Source organism: Falco biarmicus, chromosome 11 (assembly GCF_023638135.1).
Source record: "Falco biarmicus isolate bFalBia1 chromosome 11, bFalBia1.pri, whole genome shotgun sequence".
Taxonomy (NCBI): Eukaryota; Metazoa; Chordata; class Aves; order Falconiformes; family Falconidae; genus Falco; species Falco biarmicus.
This window is the reverse complement of record NC_079298.1, coordinates 13437762-13462050: the sequence shown is the minus strand read 5'-3', so window position 1 is coordinate 13462050 and position 24289 is coordinate 13437762. Positions and strand designations below refer to the sequence as shown.

The window sequence follows — 24289 nt, the reverse complement described above, 5'->3', positions numbered from 1 at the left end:
GAGCGGTCACAAGTGGCAAGAGCTGTAAACGTACCTGCTCTGATTTAATTTGGAACTCTTTGAGCTCATCCTCCGTGAGGGGAAGGTAGTTCTCATCATTTTCAGGATATTCCTGCCATCCCATTTCTTTCAATAACCTGATTTGCAGAGGAAATAAAAGGGGCATGGGAATTAAAGGAAGGGAACAGTGGCAAAGCAGAGAACACTTTATCCACGAAGCACGAGGTTTTATATTAAATAGCTCCCAATTCACCAGGGAGTCTTCTGTATTAGAGACCACTTCAACAGTGCTTCGTGTTTACCCAACATTTTTCAATATCTTTTACAAATACTACAGCAGTCCTGTACAAAGGGTAAATAACTAGCCTGGCAGAAGGAAAGCAAGGCAGAGATTTGAAATTCTACCCAAGGACACTGAAGGAGGACATGAGGCAATCAAACCAGTATCACAGCTCAGAATCTCCTAAAGCTTACTATATCTGCTTGCACCAGGTGCTCACACGCCGCTTACTCACTGGTTACTGGATACAAGCTGAGATACTAGGTAAATATTTTCTTAACTCTCCTCCACTTTTACAGCATTTAAAGCAGCACAGGACCATTCTAAGTGCAGACAGGAAGCAAGCAGTGTGTGAGGATGACCATCACATTTAGGACACCTGCTTGTAAATAAACTAGAATCACACCAGGTTCGTGCTGACTCCCAGTGTGGGCAGGTAAATACCTAGGCAGCATTAACACACAGGGATGTGGCACCAGAGAAGCCCCAGAATTTAATTACAGGCCTTGGTAAAGTCTTGGCTCACCTATTGTCAGTGTCTTGTTTTACTTCCAATGAGACTCCACCCAGTCCAGTGCTAGTTATGAAGCCCACCCACCTCTAGCTCAGTACACACAAAGCTGCTGCTGCTGCTTCCCAGAGTTTTCCTTGAAATAGCTTTCTTCTCCTCACACAGTCCAAGGACTTGCCCTCCTTTACTCCAGGCACCTTATTTTGCCATTTACTCACCTGTGTTCTGCTTCCAATGAATGAGAGAGGTTTTCCCCCTCCTCCGGCAAAGGGAGAGAAAGGCCATTCTGATGGCAGTTCTCTTCCCAGTTTTCCTTTGGTTCTGGTGTGCTGTTGCTCTCCATCTAAAGAAAAATAAAAGCAGCAAAATGTGCTCACACAGGCCATGCCAACAGCACAGACCCAAGTTCAAAGCGTCTACTTTTGGAAGTAAAGCCAAGCCTTTCACCCCCAGCCAGTGTTTTTTCCAGAGCCCAGACCAATAATGGTTGAAAGCAACTTCTACCTGGCTGTGACAAGACAACACAACATGAACAGCTGGCGGACTGCACTTCTGTGTCAGGGGAGTAAACGCCAGCATTACAGAGCCAGCAGCTTCGGAGCGACAGTAAAAAACGATGGGAACGAAATACTCCTAAGGACACATTAAGCCACAGGCTTATGCATTTAGGGGTCTGGTCCAAGCCTCTGAGGCTGGAGCAACTATCCCACACCTTTCAAAAGCACTGAATTCTGCTTTCCTGTGGATGTAGTTTGACAAGAAGAGTTTGAAAGCAAATTAAGATGGTAAAATATGGTAAAATAAGGTAAAATATCCTTAGAGAATCCTTGCAAAAAATCTAGATGACCTTCACTATCTGTGATCTGCCCTTCCACCCCATTTATTACTTACCCATTTGCATTTCATCATGTCACTGATCTCCTTTCATCACAGTGCTGTGCACTACTTCTGCTGGCATGTGTGCCAGACCAATGAAGTCATTCCTTTCCTCCTCCAGAGCCAGAATTCGTACACTGCTCTTTTTATTTCAGTACCCAACTCCTTAAATACATAATGATCATACACACAAGTAAAGACAGTGATCTTACATCATCCAGCTTGTCACATTCTCTGTTCTCGGTTATCTCCCCATTCCTATCATCTTTCAGTGCCTTCAGGAATTCGCTCTTTTTATCAGTGGTACGGCGCATCAGCTTCGTCAAGCGTGAAGAGCAGATCTCGATGGGAGGGGTGGTGCTGGAAGGACTCTAGACAAGGAAGACAGAATACAGAGACTTTCAAACTGTATTGCTGCCAGGATGGGGCCCTTGTCAGTGCTTGTGCTTACACCTTTCAAACACCCATCAGGTTCTTTGGCTGGCTCTTAACCCCTCAAGCCAGAAAATCTAATGTCAAACTTCCACCAAAATACTGGCTGGTGCTGCACATCATTTCTTCCCTTACCAGCACGCTGTTCTCCCACCTATCATTATCGACTCTTAGATTTTTTTCTTCCCCTAGGAGTCAATTCACATGGCCATGAATATGTTTATTTTGTTCCTTGGCAATGTAACTCGTATCAAGCAATGCTGGAGCCTACAACAGGATATTAAGGCTAAGAAATTAATGCAGGACTCTCACCCTGCAAAAATTAAAAAATTAAGGGGATTAGCCTCAGTTCAAATTTGCATCTTAAGCCGTCCTGGCAAACTCTACCCTGAAATTAAGCTATGGGGTGGTAATCTCCTTTTAGGGAGTGGTCACCCCCTTAACTAACCACAACTGGATGTGAAATAGGTAGTCACAGCCTCAGCACCCTCCCCTGGAGAGCACGATGCCAATTCCCTGCTATGTACACTCACAGCCCAGATGGTTCCGTGTGGAGCCAGACACAGACAACCCTGGAGCCTGGGGGAAATCTGCTCAGCTCCACTCCTGAACCCAAGGTCACCTCCCATGCTCTCCCACAGTGTTTGAGGTTTCTTAATGATCTCGAATCTGCAGACCAGGCATAAGTCACAAAAGTTTGCACATCAGCAGTACCCCAGCCAGGATGCTCCAATAAAAATATTGCTAACCAAGATAAGGTTTCCATTTAATTGTTCCACAGTTTTGAGGGGACACATACAAGAACTCTAAGAACATGTTATGGGAAAATTCCTGGTATTTTAACCTTCTGATCATATATGGAGCTCATGTCTGGCTACCCTAAGACAACAAGGAATTTAGTCATTCATATGGATACCTGACAGTAGAATCTTGCACGCAAAACTACTCTTTCCCTTCACTTACTCGCTTTGATTTTTTTTCTCAATATTACAACAGAGTAAAATTTCCTAAAGTCTGTAGTGTTCCCCCTCACCCCTTTTTAAGCTAGGGTGGGAAGGTTGCAAATTCAGGCTCTTCAACATAAATCTCTTTTGCAAAGTACTTTTATCATACTTACAGTGCTCTGAGCAAAGATCAAGGGAATTAAAATATTTAGCAAAACAAAAACAAGGCAGCAACGGCTGCTCGTACTTCTCACGCCTGTTGCATGTGAAATACTGGTGTGAAATAATGCCTTTCAGGGACGTGCATGCTGAACGTAAGTAATGCCTTACAGTAAACATTTCTCAGGTGGCCTTTTCAGATTTTGCCTAATTCAACACCGTAAGGAACAAATCCGCAATTGTAACAGACGTAACAAGGGACCATGAATATTAGGATAAAAAGCTGGCCCAGTACTGAAATGAAGCTCTCAACATGGTAACTAGTTTGACTGCAGTGACAGAAGGCACCAATGAACAAAGGAGACTAAAAATTAGATGTCTTCTGGTAATTTGGAACACTCAAGCTCTCTTTGCTAGTGGCTGTTTTAATGTTTAACAGAACTGCTGAGGTTTCTACAAGTCAGGAGAAGACAATTACTAGCTAAAGTTTAGAAACAACAGATTCCTGACAGGGAATTTAATTTCACCTGAATTCTGGTTTTATGCATAACCTTCTGCAGAAGGGTTTTTATGTAACATTCTCTTTTAGTATTGAAGGGGTACAAGTAGTCATTTTAGGCATCTTTCCTAAAGGTAAGTTTATCCCTTCAAAACATCGAGGCATCTCTCAGGGGGTTTTTTTGTTGTTTTTTTTGTAGTGATAGCACCACACACGACCTCAGATACCCGTATATAACAGGGACAGCCACCCTTACAGAAGAGTAATTTTATGAATTCAGACTATATCTTAATTTGGTTATCTTAGACTGGCTTGTGAGGACATGGTGCCACTGGTTGGCACCCTCTTAGTTTTCAACACACTGTGGTCTCATATGAATAAAGGTGCTATTTTCAACACTTCGGCGGGAGGGGCGTTATCCCCGTTTTAGAAATAAAAAGGCAGAGGTTCCTTGCAGCAGGCCTGCCGAGCTAGGGTTACACTAGTACTTGATGGCCGTGGTCCTGTGTTTTCATACCGCAAGCCTCCAACAGATTCAAAGAAAAATGTACTACAACTGTTCAGTTTTAGCTGGGAGGAATTTTTAAGCCTTTTTGTTTAGTTGATTGACGCTGGTAATACAAGAAGCATTCAAGGAAGTACTGCTTGTCCTAGGGAAAACCCAGCTGCCTACTCTTGCTCTCAGATTAGTACCTGACATCTTGGCTGACTAAAGTTTCAAGCAAGACCTTCTTGGGGTGGGGAATGAAGGAGACCACTTGTGTTACTATTGTATGATATAAAATGAATGCCCTTCTCGGTATCTACTTGGAGGTGAAAGCCTATTTAAGCTGACATATTTACGCTGCACAGGTGGCCATACTGTGCTGTGCATTACACAAAAAGGAAGGCTGTCAGTGGCACAAAGGACTCTGTTTAAGGAGAGAAATAAGCAAGGTAAGGTAAGGGAATACAGTGTAAGATCTATTTGTCAAAGCAACGTGTGCACGATTGTGCTTTTACACTCAGCAGTGGCTAAAGCAGGAAAGTACAGGCTGTTGCGAAGTAAAGCCTGCAAAGCAGAGAATCATAAAGATTACAAGGTTTTATTTTAGAAGTAAGATCTGTAAAGGAACAAGACAAACACACAACTAGAAAAAAAAACCCCACTGCTACACTTGAAACGCAAACACATTCATTTCAAACTTTGTGAATATGTCATTTATCACAATCTGTTTTATTTTTGTTCTTTTTATGTATGATCACAAACCTGTTGAATTTTGATTCCCAGAAGCAGAGGAGAAAAGCTATTCAGTGTCACTTTTCTCTTAAGCTTTATGGAATTTCAAGGTCCAAACCAGCATTTTGTTTACAAGCTATTAAGTGAAGTATAGGAATGCTGGCCAAATGTGTTATATGTCACAGTTACTGCTGAAACATTAACAGATTTATATTCCAAGGTCCTCCCCATATTTCAGACTAAACCCAGGGGTATTTCCACCTCAGCAGATTACCTCCTTCCAACTCCAAAATTACAAACCGACACTGTAGCTGAAGATAGGTTTTAAACTCCCTCAGTCTCCTCATAGCTTCTTCTACAGGAAGGATATGAGGCAGATCACCCTCCTTTCCCCGTATTTTCCCATACTGAAGAACAGCATGAGAATCAGTTTACCTTTCTATTCACACCAGTTTTTGGTATCCACACTCCAATAACACAAAGTCTATGCATATGTAGTTATCTGACACGATGTAAAGCATTGGTACTTCTTGTTTTATATTAGAGAGAAATTCTAACACATTTGGAACCAACACCAACGGCTGTACATCCAGGTAAGCCACATTTTTGTTTCCTTTCTTGTATCGGAGATGTGGCAGAACGTTCTAAGAACGTATAAGTGAGTTATTCTTCAAGGGTGCAAAGGTAGCTTCCATGTACAGAGAGGACCTTATGTTTAAGCTACAGCAGGTGATAGTGATAAAATCTCCCACCCTATCCCCAAACCCAACCCCGTACCTCTTTGGGAGAGGTGAGGACTGAGCCACTCGCCAGTACCGCTGGTTTGGTTACAGACACTGGACTGGTAAAGGCAGAGTCACGGCTGGAGGAAAGCGAGCCTGGTTTATGTTCACTTCTGTTGGCTTTCCACGGACTTGGCTATATTGAAGAGAACACAAAATACTGGAGAGTAAATGGTAAGGCACAAGAAGGGTTGCTTGCTAGTAGTAAAACAAATAAATGTTATGTTGGCTGTTGTACAGATTTTTTTCCCCCCTCCCTCTGCAAGAACAGTCTCAAGTTTATCTCAACACCCATTATTTTCACCCATCTTCTGTTTTCCCCAAACCCAATACAATTCTGCTTCATGGGCACCACTCTCCAGTAAAACCTCTTTATTACTCAAAGAAAATCCAGCATTGCTCTTCATTAATTGGAATCACCACCAAGTAATGCAATGCATCTTACAGCTACCCACAGATGGGAAGTAAAAAAAAAAAACAACCCCAAACCCATTAAATTCACATTTCATATGGGAATACTGTATGCCACAAATAAAGGGTTTGCATCACTTGACAGGAATTTCCCCTGTGCGAGGAAGCACATCAAGGAATATTTCTGTCCAGGTTGAGAATGCAAATTATTTATTTCCTAGGGTTCTGAAAGTGTCCATCATTAAACTGATTCAGCAATGAGGAAGAAAAAGCAGCCAGCTCATTAAAGAGCATAAGCATTTGCTGTTTTGTTTTGGATACTCTCTACAGTATCCCTTTAAGTAACACTAGCGATGTGGCTGAAAAGCAAAGACTTCAAGGTAAATTATTGTTACTTGGAACGTTACTCTTATCAACCAAGGACAAGCACTGTGAAGTGACAGTCTTTACAAACAGGATCCCAACAAGAAACTTGTATCAAAGCGCACGAGAAATACTCCTGCAGAGCATTAAACCACGCTGGTTCCTTTGACCCATTAGACTTTGGAAGCCAACTTCAAGCCATCAGCAAAATAACTCATGCACAAGTGGGATTCAGTTAAATCTGAGATGCAACATATCTTGCATTCTGCAAGCAAGGAGAGCAGAAATAATTATTTCAGTATGTTATCACTCTGCATTGGGTTATTTTATTAATTTAAAAATAAATAAATCAGTAGGGGAGGCCATCAGCATTCCTCTTCCACTCCAACTTAAAAACAAGAGCAGTCCACATTATTGAACGGATTATCTGGCATTCACAGCACACATTCCAAACATTCCCTTCAAACCCAGAAAACATCCCGATCTGCACAATATTGCCTGGTACTAGAATTAGGGTGTAGAATTACTGTGACAAAAAGTTTTTCTGCGCAGAGCCGGCGGTCGCCCTGCTTAGACACCCAGCTCCGAGCTGCTGATCCGTTGTTCTCCCAGCTTCCACAAAGGGGCAGCTCAGACAAATTCAAGGCCAGACCCTGTTGCTTTCTTAGGGAGGCCACCAGATTCAAGCACAACAACTAGAGATGAAAATCAAAAGGAATCGTTTGCAGATTACGACCTTGAGGAGGTATTGCTTGACTGTGAACAATTCGCCATCTCAATTAGCCAAGAAAGAATGGACTTGTTTCACTGCCACCAGTCCTCTTCCTTTCAGTGCTACTCGGTACAACTTAGCACAAACATTTTTCATTCTGTTTGCCTGTGACAGCTTTCCAATACTGCTGACTTGGTCAAAAGAGATGTTTTGACCCCTCTACTACTTTGTGCACTGCAGTTTCTGTACAACTTTCTAGAAGTCTTCAGAATAAGGCATCCTACCATAACTGCTTTATGTCTGTACCTTTAAAAAAAGGCATCATGCACACAGTTTTTCTGGCCAAGAATATGCTGAATCTCACCTTTTAGCTTTGCTTATGGCCACCATTCCTAAACAAAAGTGCTGCTGACGACACCAGCGGCCAATCCTTCCCTGTTGCAATCCCCACCACTGAGGAGCACCATATTCCCCCAACAACCACAGCACCAGGCCAGTGCATGCACACTTAAACGCTCTATTACAATTCTAATTCTACATCTTAATTGAATTCTAAATTAGCTCAAATACTTCTAAATCACTAAGTACATATTTATATCCTACTTAACATGACTGATCTCTTGGGCTACGTACCAAAAGTCAATACCTTCTCCACTAGCCAAACAGCATTGTGTATGTTATCAATACTGTAATACTTCAGGTATGAATCCAGGTGTAATCCATGCCCACTGACTGGTTCAGCACAGTGAATACTTCATTAAAAGAAACTTAGGCAACTATCACTACCTACTGTCATAATGTCTGATTTAAATATAGATACAGAATCTGGGATGGAAATGAGAGCTATGTAACATGTAAAACAAGCTAACAAAACCCCCTACCATTATCTTTCACGTAAGCTGAACTTCCACACCACAGTCACAAGGCTGTCTCAGAAAAAGATAGTATTTTTCAAATTATCTATAAACATTAAGTGGCTTATTCCAACTGTGAGCACCAATTAATACATTTTTTGTTTAATCTCAGGAATCGAAAAACTTACAGAGTCTAATTTCAGAACAGTTAGGAAAGGCTTCAAAAGCAGCTCTTCTAGATGGAATTAATGGAAAAGCTCTAACCATGGGCTTCAGAAGTAGCCCAAACAAATGCAGTGGTGACTACACAGCAAGGAGTAAAAGGTACACAGACTTTTATGTCCAAATTTTACAATTTCAAGCAACAGGTATACCATGACCAGCACTAACAACAGACATTCGCATAGCTTCAGCAATGCATTTCAATCTCTACAGTTGGTATAGCACTAACTTTCAGACCTTGCAAGTTATCTTTGCACACAACAGCTAAGACAGAAAAGCTGTTTGCATTCCTGTTCACTAAAACTCTGTTTACTTTGAAGCAATCAAAAAGACCATCTTAAGAGTCTGGACAGAAACTGCATCTTTGACTTTTTGTTTCAAAGACCACTCAAAACATCCAGACTAAAAATAGGTAAGACTATATATACACATATATCAGTCAAGCTGTACAAGCAAAAATAAAAGCCACGGGAGGCCCCTATCCATCAGAAGCTGCATCTTGTTTAACTATTCTAAACAAGTAGGTATATGGACTGAAAAACTTAGTAACAGCCTTATATAATGGGCCAATTCATCCCATCTCACTGAGAAGGAGATCAGTTGTCAAATTAAGGGTTTATGTAAGCTTATTTGATAATAATTTTAATCACTAGGATTTTTCCTGTAGCTGGCAGAATTTAGCCTGAATTAAGAGAAACTTAGAAAAGGGAAAGAAGCTCTCAGCTTGCTTTCTTACAAAAAAAGTTGTTAATCTTTCCTATTTTCCTTTGAAGTGTGTAAGACTGATCTACTCTAATCATAGGGAAGATTTTGTTGGAATGTCACAGCCAGCATTAGTTATCAATAAATTTTAGCACTCAAAGTATTTGGACACCTTTTTAAAGAATGACCTAGCTAACAATTTTCTTTAGCCTCTTCAATACTTTCACTATCAAACCTACAAAGTTTCTAGGGTATCTATACACGTAGATTCTCTGGAAAAATGGGCAAGATAAAGCCTAGAACCAAGAACAAACAAAAAAAAGTACTTGTTTTTTTCAACACTCCTATATTTCTCTCAGTAAAATAATTATAGCACAAAACCCATTACTTTTCCAGGCTGTCTTTAAGGCTCAACTAAATTAGAGCTAAATTGCAGGATGTTACAATCTAATCTGATCTTAGCCTCAATTGTGTTTTAAACACATCAAAGTATTGTAACCTAATAAAGATTTTTCAAGGTAGTCACGTGAACAATTCAAGCACATTGTAGCACACGTTCCATTTCTCTAGCATTGCTTGTTTTGTCTAATTAATATAAGGATTTGTCTAATGCATAAGAACACACCCATTCAGACATTTGTATAGTCAGAAGAGAGGTTAGTTCTCTGTATGGACAAGACCAAATGGCATTTTAATAGGGAACAACAATTTTAGTAGTAAACAGACTTCTACTGTAAAGACCGCTACCCTAGAAACTACCGGGATTCCAACTCCTGCTATTTGTTAGGGGGTTGATTCCCCTGTCAAGGGAGAGAGCTCTCCCTTGATCTGCAGTTCACTAACTTGGTTTGAAACCCTTGTACCTTGGAAGGAGGAGCTGCAGGTTTAGGAACCAGATTTTTGTAGACACTTGGGACAATGGTGGTGGCTTTGTTGCCATTTGCCAGGTGAGAAACAGGTGATGTAAATGCAGCTGAGAAGGCAGCGGCAGGATCCTCTTTTGAAACCTTTTTGATGACCAGCATCTTGGTAGGTTGCTTGGCACTAGGGGGGTTTTCTGTAAAAATTAACATGAGAAAGATTCTGAAATACAAATGTTCAGTTTCATAACAGCTTCAGTATACTGCTAGTTTCTCCCCTTTCAATCTTAGATGCTACACATCTGATTCCGAGACTGCTATCAGCTCTTTTTCCATTTCAGCTTTGAGCAAAGATAGTGGATAAGGATGTCGAAGTCCAATCTTTTTTTGTTTAACAGCTCCCTTGACACTGAAGTGAAAAAACCCAACAGTGATAATCAGCTAACAGCCTTCCACCATACTAGAGGAATCAGAACAGACAGTGGCATTTTTTTGAGCAACCATGGATCAGCTTTGTTAATTCATTGACACAGCAAAAATACTCTGCATAACATATCTCAAAAGACACAGTGCTTTTACAAACACAATTAATATTTCTCAGGCCAAATCAACATATTTGCAGGAGCAAAACAATTAAAAACAGTAGTAGTCTAAATGGCTAAAAGCCCCATAAATACTAATTGTCATTATTTTTTGAGCAGAACAATAGCTACCTGACAACCATGCAAAAAGAACACAATCCAGTACTACAACAAGAAGTGTTCTTGATTTTTTTTTTTTGTATTTGTACTATTTATGGTATCTAACTCAAATCATCTAGCTATATTCTAACTAGAGATTAACAAACCTGTATTTAGCTGCTAGAACTGGTACCTTGTTTCACTAATTTTTAGGTTTTTTTTAAAGGCACAGATTTGCATACCACATCAGAATCAAAAGCAAGCCTGTTCTGAGTAAAAACCAAACAAACAAACCCACCCCCAAATAAATCCAAACCACAGAACTATGACAGTTTTGCTGTATTTCTAATATGAAGATCACAAGTCAGGAACTAATGTCTAGTTCTCTCAAATCTGCTCTGCCCTTCAAGTGATGTCTGCATGGAATTGTAACTGCAGTTAAGACAGGAAGCAAAGGCAGAACAATGACATTACTGCCACCAGCAGTTTTTTTATGACAAGACAAGCACAATTTCAAGTAGACAAAAAGGCTAAGAGATCAGTGAAGACTGTGGCAGGAAAACAACAAAGGAGAAAAAGCTGCAAACTGTCTGCTTTAGGTAAGTTTTTAAAAACATTTTTGAGTGGAAAAAAATAGCATCTGAACATCAGTCACAACTCTCTGCTTCAGCATCAGCATTCTGTACAGTGATGTAAATACTTTCACCTACCCCATACTCCAGAAGGTGTCCCTAAAGGTTTGTTCTGGTTGTTTTGTCTTCCAGCTTCTGGATTCAAAGATGGCTATAAAAAGACAATGCAAATTAGTATACGATCATATTGCATATAACAAAAAAAATATTCAGTATTAACAATGTTTTACTTCTAGGAACCCAGAGTGCAAGCAGGTTTCTGTGAACAGCATCTGAATTAGAAGGGTGCTTTGTCACAAAACAGCTGAAACCCAAGTTTGTATTCTCCTTGGCTTCAGCCAACAGAGGGTTCAGGATAGGCCCTTATGTCTTCTACTATACGATTAAGTAGATGCCACCAACCAATACACACATAACAGATTTAGGTATTTAATGAGCAGCTCAAAATATAAACCAGAATCCACGTCATCCATATATGAAGAATCTTGTCTAATTTCCCAAATAATTTTATACAGTAATAATGCATTAACCAATTAAAAAACAACAACCCAAAAGCAATACTAGGCTCCTAATGTAAAGGAATAATGAATATATATATATATTTACTGACAAAAAAACTACACGTGACTATGTTAAGCTTCAGAGTCCACTTTTCAGGGCAATACTGCATGCAGACTCAGTGCGCTCTGCAGACTTACCTTTGATTCAGTATCACAATTCAACCTGGTGGAACAACTATGGACACATCCGAGCTCAAAGCAAAGTACAGAAAAATCTAAGCATTCAATGACAAGCGCTTGTGATTTAGCTATTCCTCTTCCCTGTCCCAAATAACTTGAGTTCAAAATAAAGCCATCTTTTTCCTCTTTTTAATGAATTCTTCATATGTTAGTTACTATGGTGACAGCATAAGTCTCTAATAACGAGCTTCTGAAATAGTAGGCATTCCTGTTCTATAAGAGTTATGAAAAAATGTCACACCATAGCATAAATTCCTGCCTCAGACCCTAGAAATTCCTGTTTCAGTGCTTCATTTTTTAGTTACAGGTCAGTTTTATAGCAGGGGTGCTCACACCACAGGAGAACTTAAACTAACAGCCTGTGTTGCAGACCTTTCAGGGGAAGCGTTGCCATCCTCAGCCACACAGACCTAACAGCTACATACTTAACCACAGCATACATTAGTTTCACCACTCTGGCAAAGACAATACAGGAGTTATTTAGCAAAGCTTGCTGCTAGACAGTGTGTGGCATTATCATCTTTAACAAAATTGGGGGAAGTAATTACAGAAGAAACAGCCATGTAGATGGGGAAAGGCACTCATCAAGGCACTGAAGAGGAGAATGAAGTAGTATGGAAAAAAGATTTAGACCAAGATAGACAACAGTGCACAATTGCAACCATTAACACTAACTTTCTACATTTCAACCAGCTTTTGACAGTCTAAAGCACAGGCTTATAGAAATCCTGAATTACAGTATTCTTGAGAAATCAGATTAACAGAAATCCACACGCAAGCTTTATCACTGCTCTCCAGGTGTTCACCACCCTGTGATGCTGGCTACCACTTCCAGCAGAAGGAGCTGAAGAAGAGCACGCGATCGCTCCCCTGGTACTTCATTGAAAAAAACCCAGCAGCATAAATCAAACTGGTTCCTGTGGCAATTTAAGTGTAGACTCTAGATTCTGCCCTGAAGCAGCAGTGGGCATGTATTTCACTTCAATTCCTGACTTCCTGAATAGCAGCAGTGCCATCAAACTGCCATGACAATTTCAGCTGTGAACAGCCTTCCAGAGATAAACACTGAATAAGAGAGCAAAAAGCCCAAAATGATGATACACGCAAGTGTACATACTATCAGCAGAAACTCTCATCACTGGAGGCAGCAATGGCTTTAGCATTGAAGATGAAGGAAAAGTCAGAGGAATTGCATTAGGTGAAGGAACTGAGTTTACTAGAACCTTACAGATGATACTGACCTCATTAGACTGGTCAAGAAGAGCCTACAGACCGCAAGAAATAGGATGCAAAAAGCAAAACATACGGTCTGGTAACAATAAAATTATCTTCAAGGGACAGGAGAAAAAAAATGAAATTGTAAAGAGAAAGCAGAAAAGGTGCGTATATCTCAAAGCGTTAGCATTAAGGAATGCACATAGCAAGGATGAAAGCTGCAAGTCCAAGTACTATTCATGAAAGTTTGGAAAACTAAAGATATTCCAGTAAAAACAGAGCCAGGATGTAAGAGACTATCATACTAATAATACCACATGAATCAGTGTGCTGGGTAAGGAGAAAGTTGGTGAATTTGAGATACTGATGGAAGAAACGGCTCAAGAAACCCCGATCCACAGATTAACAGAGGCAGGAAAACATCTCTGAGAACACAATACTACTCCAGAGGATTCAAGACAGACAGTTGCAAAAGTCCGAGCACATCATGAACAAGCTTGGGAAGGTTACCACAAACACCAACATGTACCAGAATGTAGGAGACAGGAACAGCAGGCAGACTGAAGATAAGCTGAACAGGCCTACTTAGGAGGGAAGAAAAAAAAAAAAACCAAACCAAAAACCACCTTCATAAGCAATGCCACAAAGTCAACACAATTACTCTTCCTGTAGCAGACCAAAGTGTCACCTTATGGGTTTCAATGAAGATCTGGCTTGTGTGTTATGACGTGTCTTCAGTTCACAATAACCATTTGGTAAAATACACATGCCAGCATCCTTTATACAACAGGTTGTCAGGTCCTGAGGACTCTGAGTACCAATCAGCATCCTGTCAGCATCAGAATCATTTGTTAAATCTGTTGTCATCTCAAACATGGAATGGAATGCAACTCTAGATCCTTGCCACCTATCAGCGCTAATAAAAATGAGATCTGAAAAGCCACTTCTAGTGAGAAGCTACACACTTACAAAATCTTCTTCCTCAAATTGCAACTGCTCTTTATCTTCTTTCTTCTCTTCCCTGGATTCAACAGGCAGCTTTTCTTGAAAGGCGGAACTTTTCCGAGAATGGAAGTTGCCATTCCAGTGGCGATGAACTCCAGTTCCTCCTCCACCACGCTGATTCACACCATCATGGCCCCGTGAGGGACCATGCCAGCCAGGCTGACTGCCAGAAAGCCCAACGTGAGCTCCTTTAGAAACACCAGAATCTACAGAATCGTGGCGGAGAAGGGACGGCTGATGCCAGCAGTCTAAACAAAAGGAGATAAGTGTGCAAATAAAAAAGTCAACACAGCGTGCAGAATATCGGAAATATCAGGCTGTTTTTCTTGTTGTTAAGTCAGTGTTCACCAAGTAAACTACTATGCCAACCTTATTAAGCTACTGTGTGATTATAACAGAAAACAAACCAAGCTATACAATGCACATACAGCTATCATAAAAACCCCTCAAGGCCTGAGCACATGACGTGAGAGAAGAGCACAGTACAAGTTTGTTGTAGGATGTTTTGAAAAAATACAGTTTGGGAAAATGTTTATATTCTGCAGAATATTCCAAAATGTTTGCTCACAGGCTACATTCTGATCCTTCTTACTCACCTCCTGCAGTTCGGAGGGGCCCATTATTGAAAAATCCATCAGAGGAGTTGTGTCTCCTACGGCTCACCCCAAAGCGGCCCTCTCCCCGTGGAAGATGCTCTCCATGTTTCTCAAAGGTGGCTGCAGGGGACTGCAGAAAGTAAAAAGAGATGTAATGAAGCATTCATCAGGGCGCTCCAGGAGCCTGTCAGTCCAACAGCAACATTTTGTCGATTGAAAAAAACCAACCAAACCCACCCCCTTCACCTCTCTACTAGTTTTCAATACATCATCCATATCTCCGTCGCTTAGCCAATGTCAACAATCATGTAAGCCTGATCGGAAAGGCACACAAATCCACTATCTTACACAGAATCAAAGAGAACCTAACACACTAATATCAGCAGTCTTTGCAAACACATACTTTCTGCAAAATTAATTTAAGAAATCCTGTGATACATATGTGCTCATTGATTCACTCCCCCTAAACAGAGGAGCAGACAGCAATGGAGGATCCAATCAGTCTGGTTAAAATTCAGAGATACTCAAGTAACTTAAAGCACTTTTGGACTATGACTCTGTAGAAAACATTAATACTTCCAGCATTAAGATTCCAAAGAATCTTTTGCTCTTCACTTTCCCTCATTTATAAAAAATTCAGATCGATAAAAAAATGGATCAAACATCCTGAAATTACTTTTGTGTCCTCCTATTTAAGCATGGAGGCGAAAGGTGTATTCTTTCTTGTTCACCAATGCTGTCCATCATAATCTGGTTTGGTATTAAAATGTTTTTCTCTACCCCATGCAGAAGTGACACAAGTTGTTGAAGTCCTAAAGCAGACTTCCGGGGTCAACCCAAGCTGCTTCTGGAATCAGTTTTGTAAAGAAGGTGACAGGCAAACTGCCCTCATTTTAAGTTTGCAAAAAACCTAATGAGTATTTCTGAGTTTGGAGTTAGAGCCCAAGGGCTTATCAATATATTACTCCACAAGGGTCAGATTATTTTCATAAATTAAACTGAAATTGTATCCTGAAATGTAAATACATGGCAGCTCAAGTCCTGACTCCCACAGCTTTAGGGCCATTTCTTTAAGGATTTTCTGTTTGGGATCCCACTCAAGACACAGTGCAAAGACACTGAACTACTTCCATGTCTGAACACAAAGAATGTTCTTCCTCTGAAATAGAAGCGATACATTTGTCAAGACAAAGACAACAAAAATGATTTTCACCTGTCCTGGTTTCAGCTGGGATAGAGTTAATTTTCTTCTTAGTAGCTGGTGCAGTGCTGTGTTTTGGATTTGGTGTGAGAACAATGTTGATAACACACTGATGTTTTTAGCTGTTGCTAGGTAATGTTTATACTAAGTCAAGGACTTTTCAATTTCTCAGGCTATGCCAGCCAGAAGGCCTGAGGGGCACAAGAAACAAGACACAGCCAGGACAGCTGCCCTGAACTAAAGAGGTATTCCATACCATAGAATGTTGTGTCCAGTATATAAACTGGGGGGAGTTGGCCAGGGCCTGTTGATCGTTGCTCAGGGACTGGCTGGGCATCGGTCAGCAGGTGGCAAGCAACTGTACTGTGCATCATGTGGGTTTTTTTCTCCCTTCCCTTTGGATTTTATTCTTCTCCTCTTCTCCCTCCTTTTCATTATTGCTATTATTGTTTTAGGGTTTTTTTCTTCCTGCTTTATTCTAGTTATTGAATTGTTTTTATCTGAACCCTCGAGTTTTACATTAATTTATGATTCTCCACCCCATCCCTCTGGAGGGTAGGGGCGGGGAGTGAGCAAGCAGCTGCGTGGTACTTAGTTGCTGGCTGGGGTTAAAACACATCATCACCTTAAGTTTCCAAAAGCCTTCTTTAAAAACACCAAAGTAGTTAAACATTTCACATTCCAGGAAACACCAAGGCATTTATTTTTTTTAATTATTATTATTGTCACAGCTGTAAAAGGAGGTGACCTGTATTAATGTTACCTTGGTTGACTGTGGCGTTGAGAAGTTAAGCCAGGCAGGAACAAAGTCATGCTGCGCCATTTAGGTCCAGTGTCTCCCTTCAATAAAATGAGGCATCAAACCTCATGGCCAGGATCTGTAAATGAAAAGAACATTCCCTGACTGTCATCTTTTCCAAACTGAAATAATACAATTTATTTCCCAAAGCTTGGCCTATATGAACAGGAGGGGAAAAGCACTGTAGTTTTTCATATTACACTCCAGCGTGGGTTTTTTTTTTTCCCCTGCTGACTTTGTTCCTCTGAATAGAACAGGTAAGAACTTAAACATTCCTAGTTACTTCCTGTTTACAATTAACACACCCATGAAATTCATGATAGGATGGGTGTGTAGGTGGCAAGGAAACCGAACAAACAGCATACAGAAGCCATACAATGCACAGATATGTAAAAGCAAGACATGGCAGAATATGGAGTAAGTTCCTTCATTGCTCATGGTGTCATAGTCTACAAAGGGGCGATCACTGCCATGTTTTATTCCAGAGGCCATACATCAAGTATGACCAAACAGGTGATGGATGTTAAGAGACACTGACAGAAGACCAGAGACCTGAAGGACAACTATGTGCCAGCTCCTGCACTCCCAACTTAAAACTGTATCCAGATCCACCAACTTCCATGCATCAGGGAATACCCTATGCTGAAACTGGTTTCATAGTTAAGAAACCAAATGATTAGTAACAGAACACAAACTGGTTGAAGGATCTTAATGGAAGTTTAACCGAAGACCAACAGAGGTGCCTCACTGAGGAGTCCAAAACGGAGTTGTTCTTTCCCACATGTAATGTCATAGCAATTTCCACTGCTCAAAACGATGAAAATTCCATTATTGCTCTGGATAACTGAGTTCTGCCTTTTTGTGGAAAGTTCTCCAGCTCATCGTCTTGCTTTATTTTTCACCTTTAATTTATCTATGAACAAGTCAACACTACACAAGCAAAGAAATAAGTACATATGATCACTCACCCTGAGTTTGGCCTCTGCAGTCCAATGTCCTCAGTTTCTCTGCTTCACTGACCTTCGGGTTCCTTCCTTCCCCAGTATGCTGTAAGGCCAGCCTTCAGGCAACAGTGCGTCTCGAAGCAGAGCACGAGAGGCCGCACTTCGTGCCAACTGTGCCCTTCACCCCCTCAGCTGCTCATTTTAACCAATCTTTGCACTCTCACTACAAAAAAAGATACCTAAGAAGGTAATTTGTATTTTAAAAAAGCCACGACCACGTTCACCTCATTAAATTTTCTCTGGTCGTGGTAGTAGAGAAGTCAGCCTTTACATTACAAAAAGGTTTGTCAAGTCTGCATGACAACATTCAGAGCAACACCATGGTTAATACTGAATAGATACACTCAGGTCTGCTGGATAATGCATGATCTGCAGCCGATCAACCTAAACACTCTGGAAAAAGGACAATGTTACATAAAAACGTTTGCCCCAAATGCTGAGACCTAAACAAGAAGCATCTGCCCAAGTGCTCTTAAAATATAAACTTCATTTTTATCACATACATCTGCTAAAAAAAGGTATAGTATTTTAAAAAATGAATGCTAGGATATACTCTGATCTTCACGTAACGTGGTTAATGCTCCACAGAGCTAAGCACTACTTGATATAAAGCTCAAAAGCAAGCACAAATGTTTTCCCCGTTTTTCACCATTTACATGCTGAAACATAGGTCACATGAACAAAAAAATGCCAGGTCCAAAAATAATCTCTTCTACTCTATTTTTTTTTTTTAGACTGGGTGCTGCTTTTAAAGGGACACAATTATTCCACAGGAGCTTCTTGTTCTACAGTGGAGAGTTCACTTCTTGGTCATAGTCCTCTTCCATCAAAGAGGTGAGACAGGAACTGTAGTCACTAAAAAACAAACAAAACCCCCATCAGTTCAACAGCATAAACATGACAAAGTATGACTAGAGAGAAGAACGGAAAGAGAAATTGAGCAAATACAGCGCATGTGCCAAAACCTATTCGATCTCTGATCAAAACAAAACCTGAAATAATCTAATAAAGGAAAAGATCCCCGAAAAGGGCATTTTTGCTTTTAAATGATCACTTCCCAGATTTAGTTTACTAAAGGGCAATACAAATAAGCTGAATCAAAATAAAAGGGAAGAGTGGAGAAACTGCACACAGCTGATGAAAGGGATTCCACACTTCATAGCAATTTTAAAACCTGCTGCTAAAATAACGAGACTCTAGACCACAAGTAGGCTTGGCCATTCCATGTGCCTCGCCTCCTCTACACGCCCACATCACTCCTCACCTGCTCCTGTACAGCCAGACTCCCCTCTCAAGAGACTCATGGTGGTAATACATCCAGTATTCCATTTACTCCTCCACAGAAAATATCAACAACAATTAGATTTTCTGCTATGGCCTCTTTTTCCTTGAGCCATCTTACCTAACCAGAAGCAAACAGATAGGTTTACTGCTCCTGAAACATCTGAAAAGTTTTATTACTGTTTTGATGCCATCAGCTGTTTCCCAGGATCCCTTTAGGTGTGCTTTACTATGCCCTTATATTTGAGTTTGTTTTCCTTGTTTGGATATGATTCCATTCTTTGATCAGTTTTGGGTTTTGTTGCACTTGTTATGCCATTCTTTAAGCATGTGGATTTTATTTTATTTTTTAAAGTTTTTAAGACAGTTTTGACAGAAGCTCAAAATAAACACACAGCAGGAACAGTAAAAGAATCACCACCTTTTTATCCTCTGGGTCATTCTCTTTAACAACCCCCCACATTTTCATAAGTTTTTTTTCCTTCCAGGAACTAGATGTGATTATTGTGTAGAGGAGTTTAGAAAGAGGGAAACACGTCTTCACCTAAGCTGTGAGCCATGATCACATTTCTGGAGGCAGAGTAACAACAAGCAGCCTCACAACCCCTACAAACTACCAGCCAAGATGAAGCAAAACACAAGTGGACACAGCCATATACAATACTGACCTGGGAACTTTCTGAGCATCCCACCCTGTACCACAACCTAGTAAGCGCCACACACTGGAAACAACAAAAGCACTAACCTATCACGACCTGTTTTTATATTAAAGGGTAATTTTTCAGTGTGTTTAGGGACATGCTGCAACACCTGCTGCAGACGGTCTTCCCATCATGCTGAACTCAGCACAGGTACAGAACTCCTTTAGATGTGACCTTCTGAGGCTGCTACCAAACATTTGAGTAGGAAGTAGAAGATAAAACAGGGACAAAGTCAATGCAGTTGACTATATTTAAACAAGGTTCATTACCTTCTGAATAAATATGCTTTTCAGAACAAACTGTATAGCAATTAAGGCATGTCAAACTATTGACCAAAGTCATATAATTAGGAAGTTGATTTTATGAACCTTGAAAACAATTCACAGCGATGTGAAAAATGGACCTAACCAGAGCAAAGCCCATGCAAAATTCTCTGAATTTAGGGGCATCTAAATAAATGAACACCACAGAATTACAGTTTCTAAGTAGGAACTAGGTCTGAGTACGCAACAAGAATAAAACCACCGCAGAAGTATAATACCCAGGTTCCACTTCACACAAAATGTTCCCAGTACTTTTGGAATAGGCAATGGAAAAGGAAAGCACATCAACAGTTTGCAAAACTTGTACTGCTGCAAGACATCTTTTTGTATTTTGGTACAATCAAACCCAAGGTGAAACTCTGCAAAACTCCAACCACCAATTAAGAAAAGATGTTGCAGAAGATTCAGGTCCTCTAACCTGCTGTTTTGGTACCACTGGTAGTATCAGTGACCAGGGCAGTTCATTAAGGAGCAGTATCTAACCGTAGATACTACAGTAGACAGACTACTGCAACTCCTAGACATGACATTTTGGACTGCTGTTGGAAGTCTTGCAAACATTGTGCTTGCACAGTTTGCCTAAATTAGGGTGACCAGAAAACCTTGTATTTGTTAAAGAAGCGACCTCCACATCACCTCAAACCTTCTATGAAGTATTTTGATACTTTTGTAACCTTTATTCTGAAACAATCTCACTTGTGCGTGTCACAGTTACTGGGAGGGTCTGCACTGAGGTTGCAGTAAATTAAAGCAAGATGCTTAAACTAATCTCCACCCACTTCCCTGCAGGCAGCGTAGAGAAGGCACACTTCAGACAGTAAATTCAAAGCCCTATCTTAAGCCCTTCCAAAGTTGTTTTTCCTGACATAAGCAAGGTACTGAGGGCCACATGCCAACACACTATATGCAGACACAGCCTGTAGCTGGCTCCATATTTCAATAGGCATGTATACTGCTCTTCAGCCATCACCTTCTAGTGCACATACTATCCCCAAAAGAACAAGGCATGTGACATTAAAATGCAATACTTCTTGCTAAAGCAAAAAACCTGCTGTTAGATGAAATGTTGTACGTTATTCTACTACTGAAACCCTTCAGTCTCTAGGATTACCCCATGCACTCCGAATCCTCTCCAGCATTACACCTTCAACTTACCTAAGACCACTTCTGTAACATACCACACTACTGAAACCAGTAATATCACACAATCGTAATGGGCGAGACCCAAAGTTTCTCAATTGCCTTCTCTGACAACAACCTACAATAAATTCTTAAGAAAAAAAAAAAAAAGTGCAAGAACAAGAGGGAATAGCATCCAGGCTTCCATGATACTTTCTCAGACTTTTAGGCCATAGTCTGTATTACAGTTTATTACCAGTCAGTGCTTCTATGTAAATCTGTTGAATTGTTTTGGTTTTCAACACATTTATAAATTTTGCCTCCCAAATGGGAAGGGATACAATTTGCTTGTATTTTGTGTAAAAGTCAATTCACGGCTTTAAAAATGTCAGCCTTAATTCAGCTGGACCTTTTCTTGTGCTAACAAAGTGCCCAACCGCATTCTGTTCAGTTTTTCATGATACTCATGCGTTTATACATGACATACATATTCACCAAGTCATTCCTCTTCCAAGCTAAGTCAGACTTTTTGCAGAAGCTTTCTGAACACCAGTAATCATCCTTATGGCCTTCACCATATCTTTTAGATACAACGTCACCAAAACTGCACAAAGTGTTCAAGATTTAGGAGCATGACCAGTTTATACAGTGGCAAAAATTGTGCAAATTAAGCTTTCTTCCTAATATCTAACACTGGTTGGTGTTTTGTTGGTTTTTTTTTTTTGTTGTTACTACCTAGAACTGAAATGACCTTTGCCAAGTACTCAATAATGAATAGAGTTAAGAGATTCCTCAAAGTACAGGTGGGGTCTGCTTTTCTCTGGTCATGCACATGAAAACGCGAGTGGAACAAACGCTCATGCATTCCCTTAAGGCAAAGTTCCCAGTTCTTCTCATATTGCATTTACAGTTCCGTCAAACTAGTCTCTGGTTCACTATGGAAAACAGCAAGCACAAAGATCAACCCCAGTAGCCACTCCCAATTCCAGGAAAAAGCAAACAAAGTGCTCGTCAATGCAAATTTAATTAATTCCCTCTCTCCATTTAAATGAGGTCAAGTTTGAATTATTTCTGGAAATACAAATCAGAAAAAGAGAAAATAATAATACCACTGAATGGTATGTTCTGAACAATGACATCTGCATTAATGAGCTTTGGTGAAGAAAAAAAAGGTTGTCTGTCAACTGCCCCGGAATATTCTTTCACTGATCTAGATGAAGTCTTTGGCAAGTAATATTAGTATGTAAAAATTTAAACTCTGTATTAGCACTTGGGTTCCACTTGTTAGAAGTTCTAATTAGCCTGTTTAAAAAAATAATTTCAATTATTAATTTTTACATGTTGCATTAAGTGTTAACTGTAATTTCATAGCAAATTCTTTTCATAAGTTTTTGTAGTTACAAAAGTACTTTTATCGGTTGGTGTTTAAGTTTCATATTTAAATAACCTTCATGTCATTTACCACGGAAGTGGAAGAAATTAATTTATCATAGTGTCAAATAAATTAAAATTGTCAGATGCTCTTTTATATTACCAGATTTCATTGTGTATTTGTCTAAACAAATATTCAAAAATTGGCATGAAAATGGAAGGAATATACAAGTATATTTGATTTAAAGAAGAGAGACAGATGACAGTAAGGAAACTTACATAGTCCAGGACAAAATCCCCATTCTCCAATACACCGTTCATAAGGTGTTCTTGCTGTGTTACAGCTGAACATGGTTGCCCAGTTATTCTAATTCTTCTAACTTTCATTTCTGCTCCTAACATAGACCTGATCAGAGTTAATTTCTAAACCAGAGAGTTTCTAAAGTTTTGATTCTCAAGCTGAGATTTCCAGATACACCTGACAGTGGGAAGCAAGGAGGATTCAATACGTAAAGACCTATACTACCCAGAACATAAGACTAGAGAGACAAGCTAAAGATATTCAGTCACCGAGTGATGAAATTACTCACTGGAAATAGATCAAGATGTTTCAAAACTCCTAAGCAAGCACACAGATTAGCCTCAGCAGCAGTGCACTCCTCTTACTTCCTTTCCCACCTCCTGCCTTGGCCCACAGAACCGTAAAAGCCCAATGGGAAGCAAAATCTACCCTGAGTCACAAGATCATCTGCCATGCCAGCACACAACCTCTCTAGGAATACCTGGAACCAGGGCTTCTAACCTTTGCTCACATTTCTTAAACGAACACATTTTACTGGATGCCTGTTCTGCATCATTGTACCCTGCAAACCTCCTCAGGTCCTTTCAGCCCTGCTGTCTACCTAGAATCCTATTAATTACAGCCACTAATTCAATTGCTGTTCTCCTGCAACAGCAAATCACAAAGAAGTGGAGCTTCCAATGGAAAACCAACATAAAAGTAAACTTTTACCCTTCATTATACATTTATCAATCCAGCTAATAGCAGCTGTAAAAGTCACAAGGACAACATCTCTCTATCCCTGCCACAATTTCAGTTCACTTCAGTGCATTTCTATGTATTACTCTGAATAGAACATGTTTACTTAAAGAAGTAAAGATTTGTTTTTCTAACTGGCCAAGTCAATTGGGATTTCAGTAATATTCCTAAAGATCTGATGTCAGCTGGGTTGCAAAAGCATTCAGAAAAATTAGTGAACAATTTAATGGATGCATAAGGCAGAACAGAATTTACTTTCCTCATCAGTTTTCTTTCTGTGTAGCTCTTTTAAAGTTATTTAATCAAGCAGATATGCCTAAACATACACAATAGACCTTTCCACTTAGCTACTCTTCAGAGTAGCGTGTCATTTAATAGGTGTACGTTAGTTTGTGATAAAGAATTAATACCATATGCATTCACTAAGATATGACCTCTTTCTAACAACTTTTGATTCATCCAACACATTCACAGAAATAGGGAGTCACTGCCTGGAGCCCAACCTAGGAGTTGTCAAAAGCACCCTAACGATTTTTTAAGGGTATCAAAAAGCCACACATGAAATTTCGTTATCCTGTTTTCCAAAAAAGCAGAACATGGCTTGGTCTTAGTATTATCAGAAAAACTTTATTGAATAAGGTAATAATATTTGGGTGCACAGCCCTTTAAAATAATGTAATTCTAAATCTCACTCCACCCTTGCATGCATTATTAGGCCTTACTATAAAAGACACAGGTGCAGCATTATTAGTTCAAC

General features: G+C 40.0%; 2 protein-coding genes across 2 annotated transcripts in view; both read right to left on the bottom strand.

Annotated features, from left to right (window-relative positions):
- Positions 1–24289, bottom strand: part of IPP (intracisternal A particle-promoted polypeptide) — a 96760-nt gene that overhangs the window by 50507 nt on the left and 21964 nt on the right. The gene's annotated exons all lie outside the window — the stretch shown is intronic.
- The window catches only part of GPBP1L1 (GC-rich promoter binding protein 1 like 1), a 35196-nt gene that overhangs the window by 1146 nt on the left and 9761 nt on the right, over positions 1–24289 (bottom strand). Inside the window, exons 2-11 of the mRNA XM_056355619.1 lie at positions 17663–18553; positions 16659–16773; positions 14695–14824; positions 14063–14346; positions 11217–11289; positions 9830–10023; positions 5698–5838; positions 1880–2038; positions 1010–1134; positions 35–137 (exon numbers count right to left, since the gene is read on the bottom strand). Coding sequence (XP_056211594.1) covers positions 35–137; positions 1010–1134; positions 1880–2038; positions 5698–5838; positions 9830–10023; positions 11217–11289; positions 14063–14346; positions 14695–14824; positions 16659–16718 — 1269 coding nt within the window. The 5' untranslated portion in view covers positions 16719–16773; positions 17663–18553. The remainder of the gene's footprint in view (positions 1–34; positions 138–1009; positions 1135–1879; positions 2039–5697; positions 5839–9829; positions 10024–11216; positions 11290–14062; positions 14347–14694; positions 14825–16658; positions 16774–17662; positions 18554–24289) is intronic.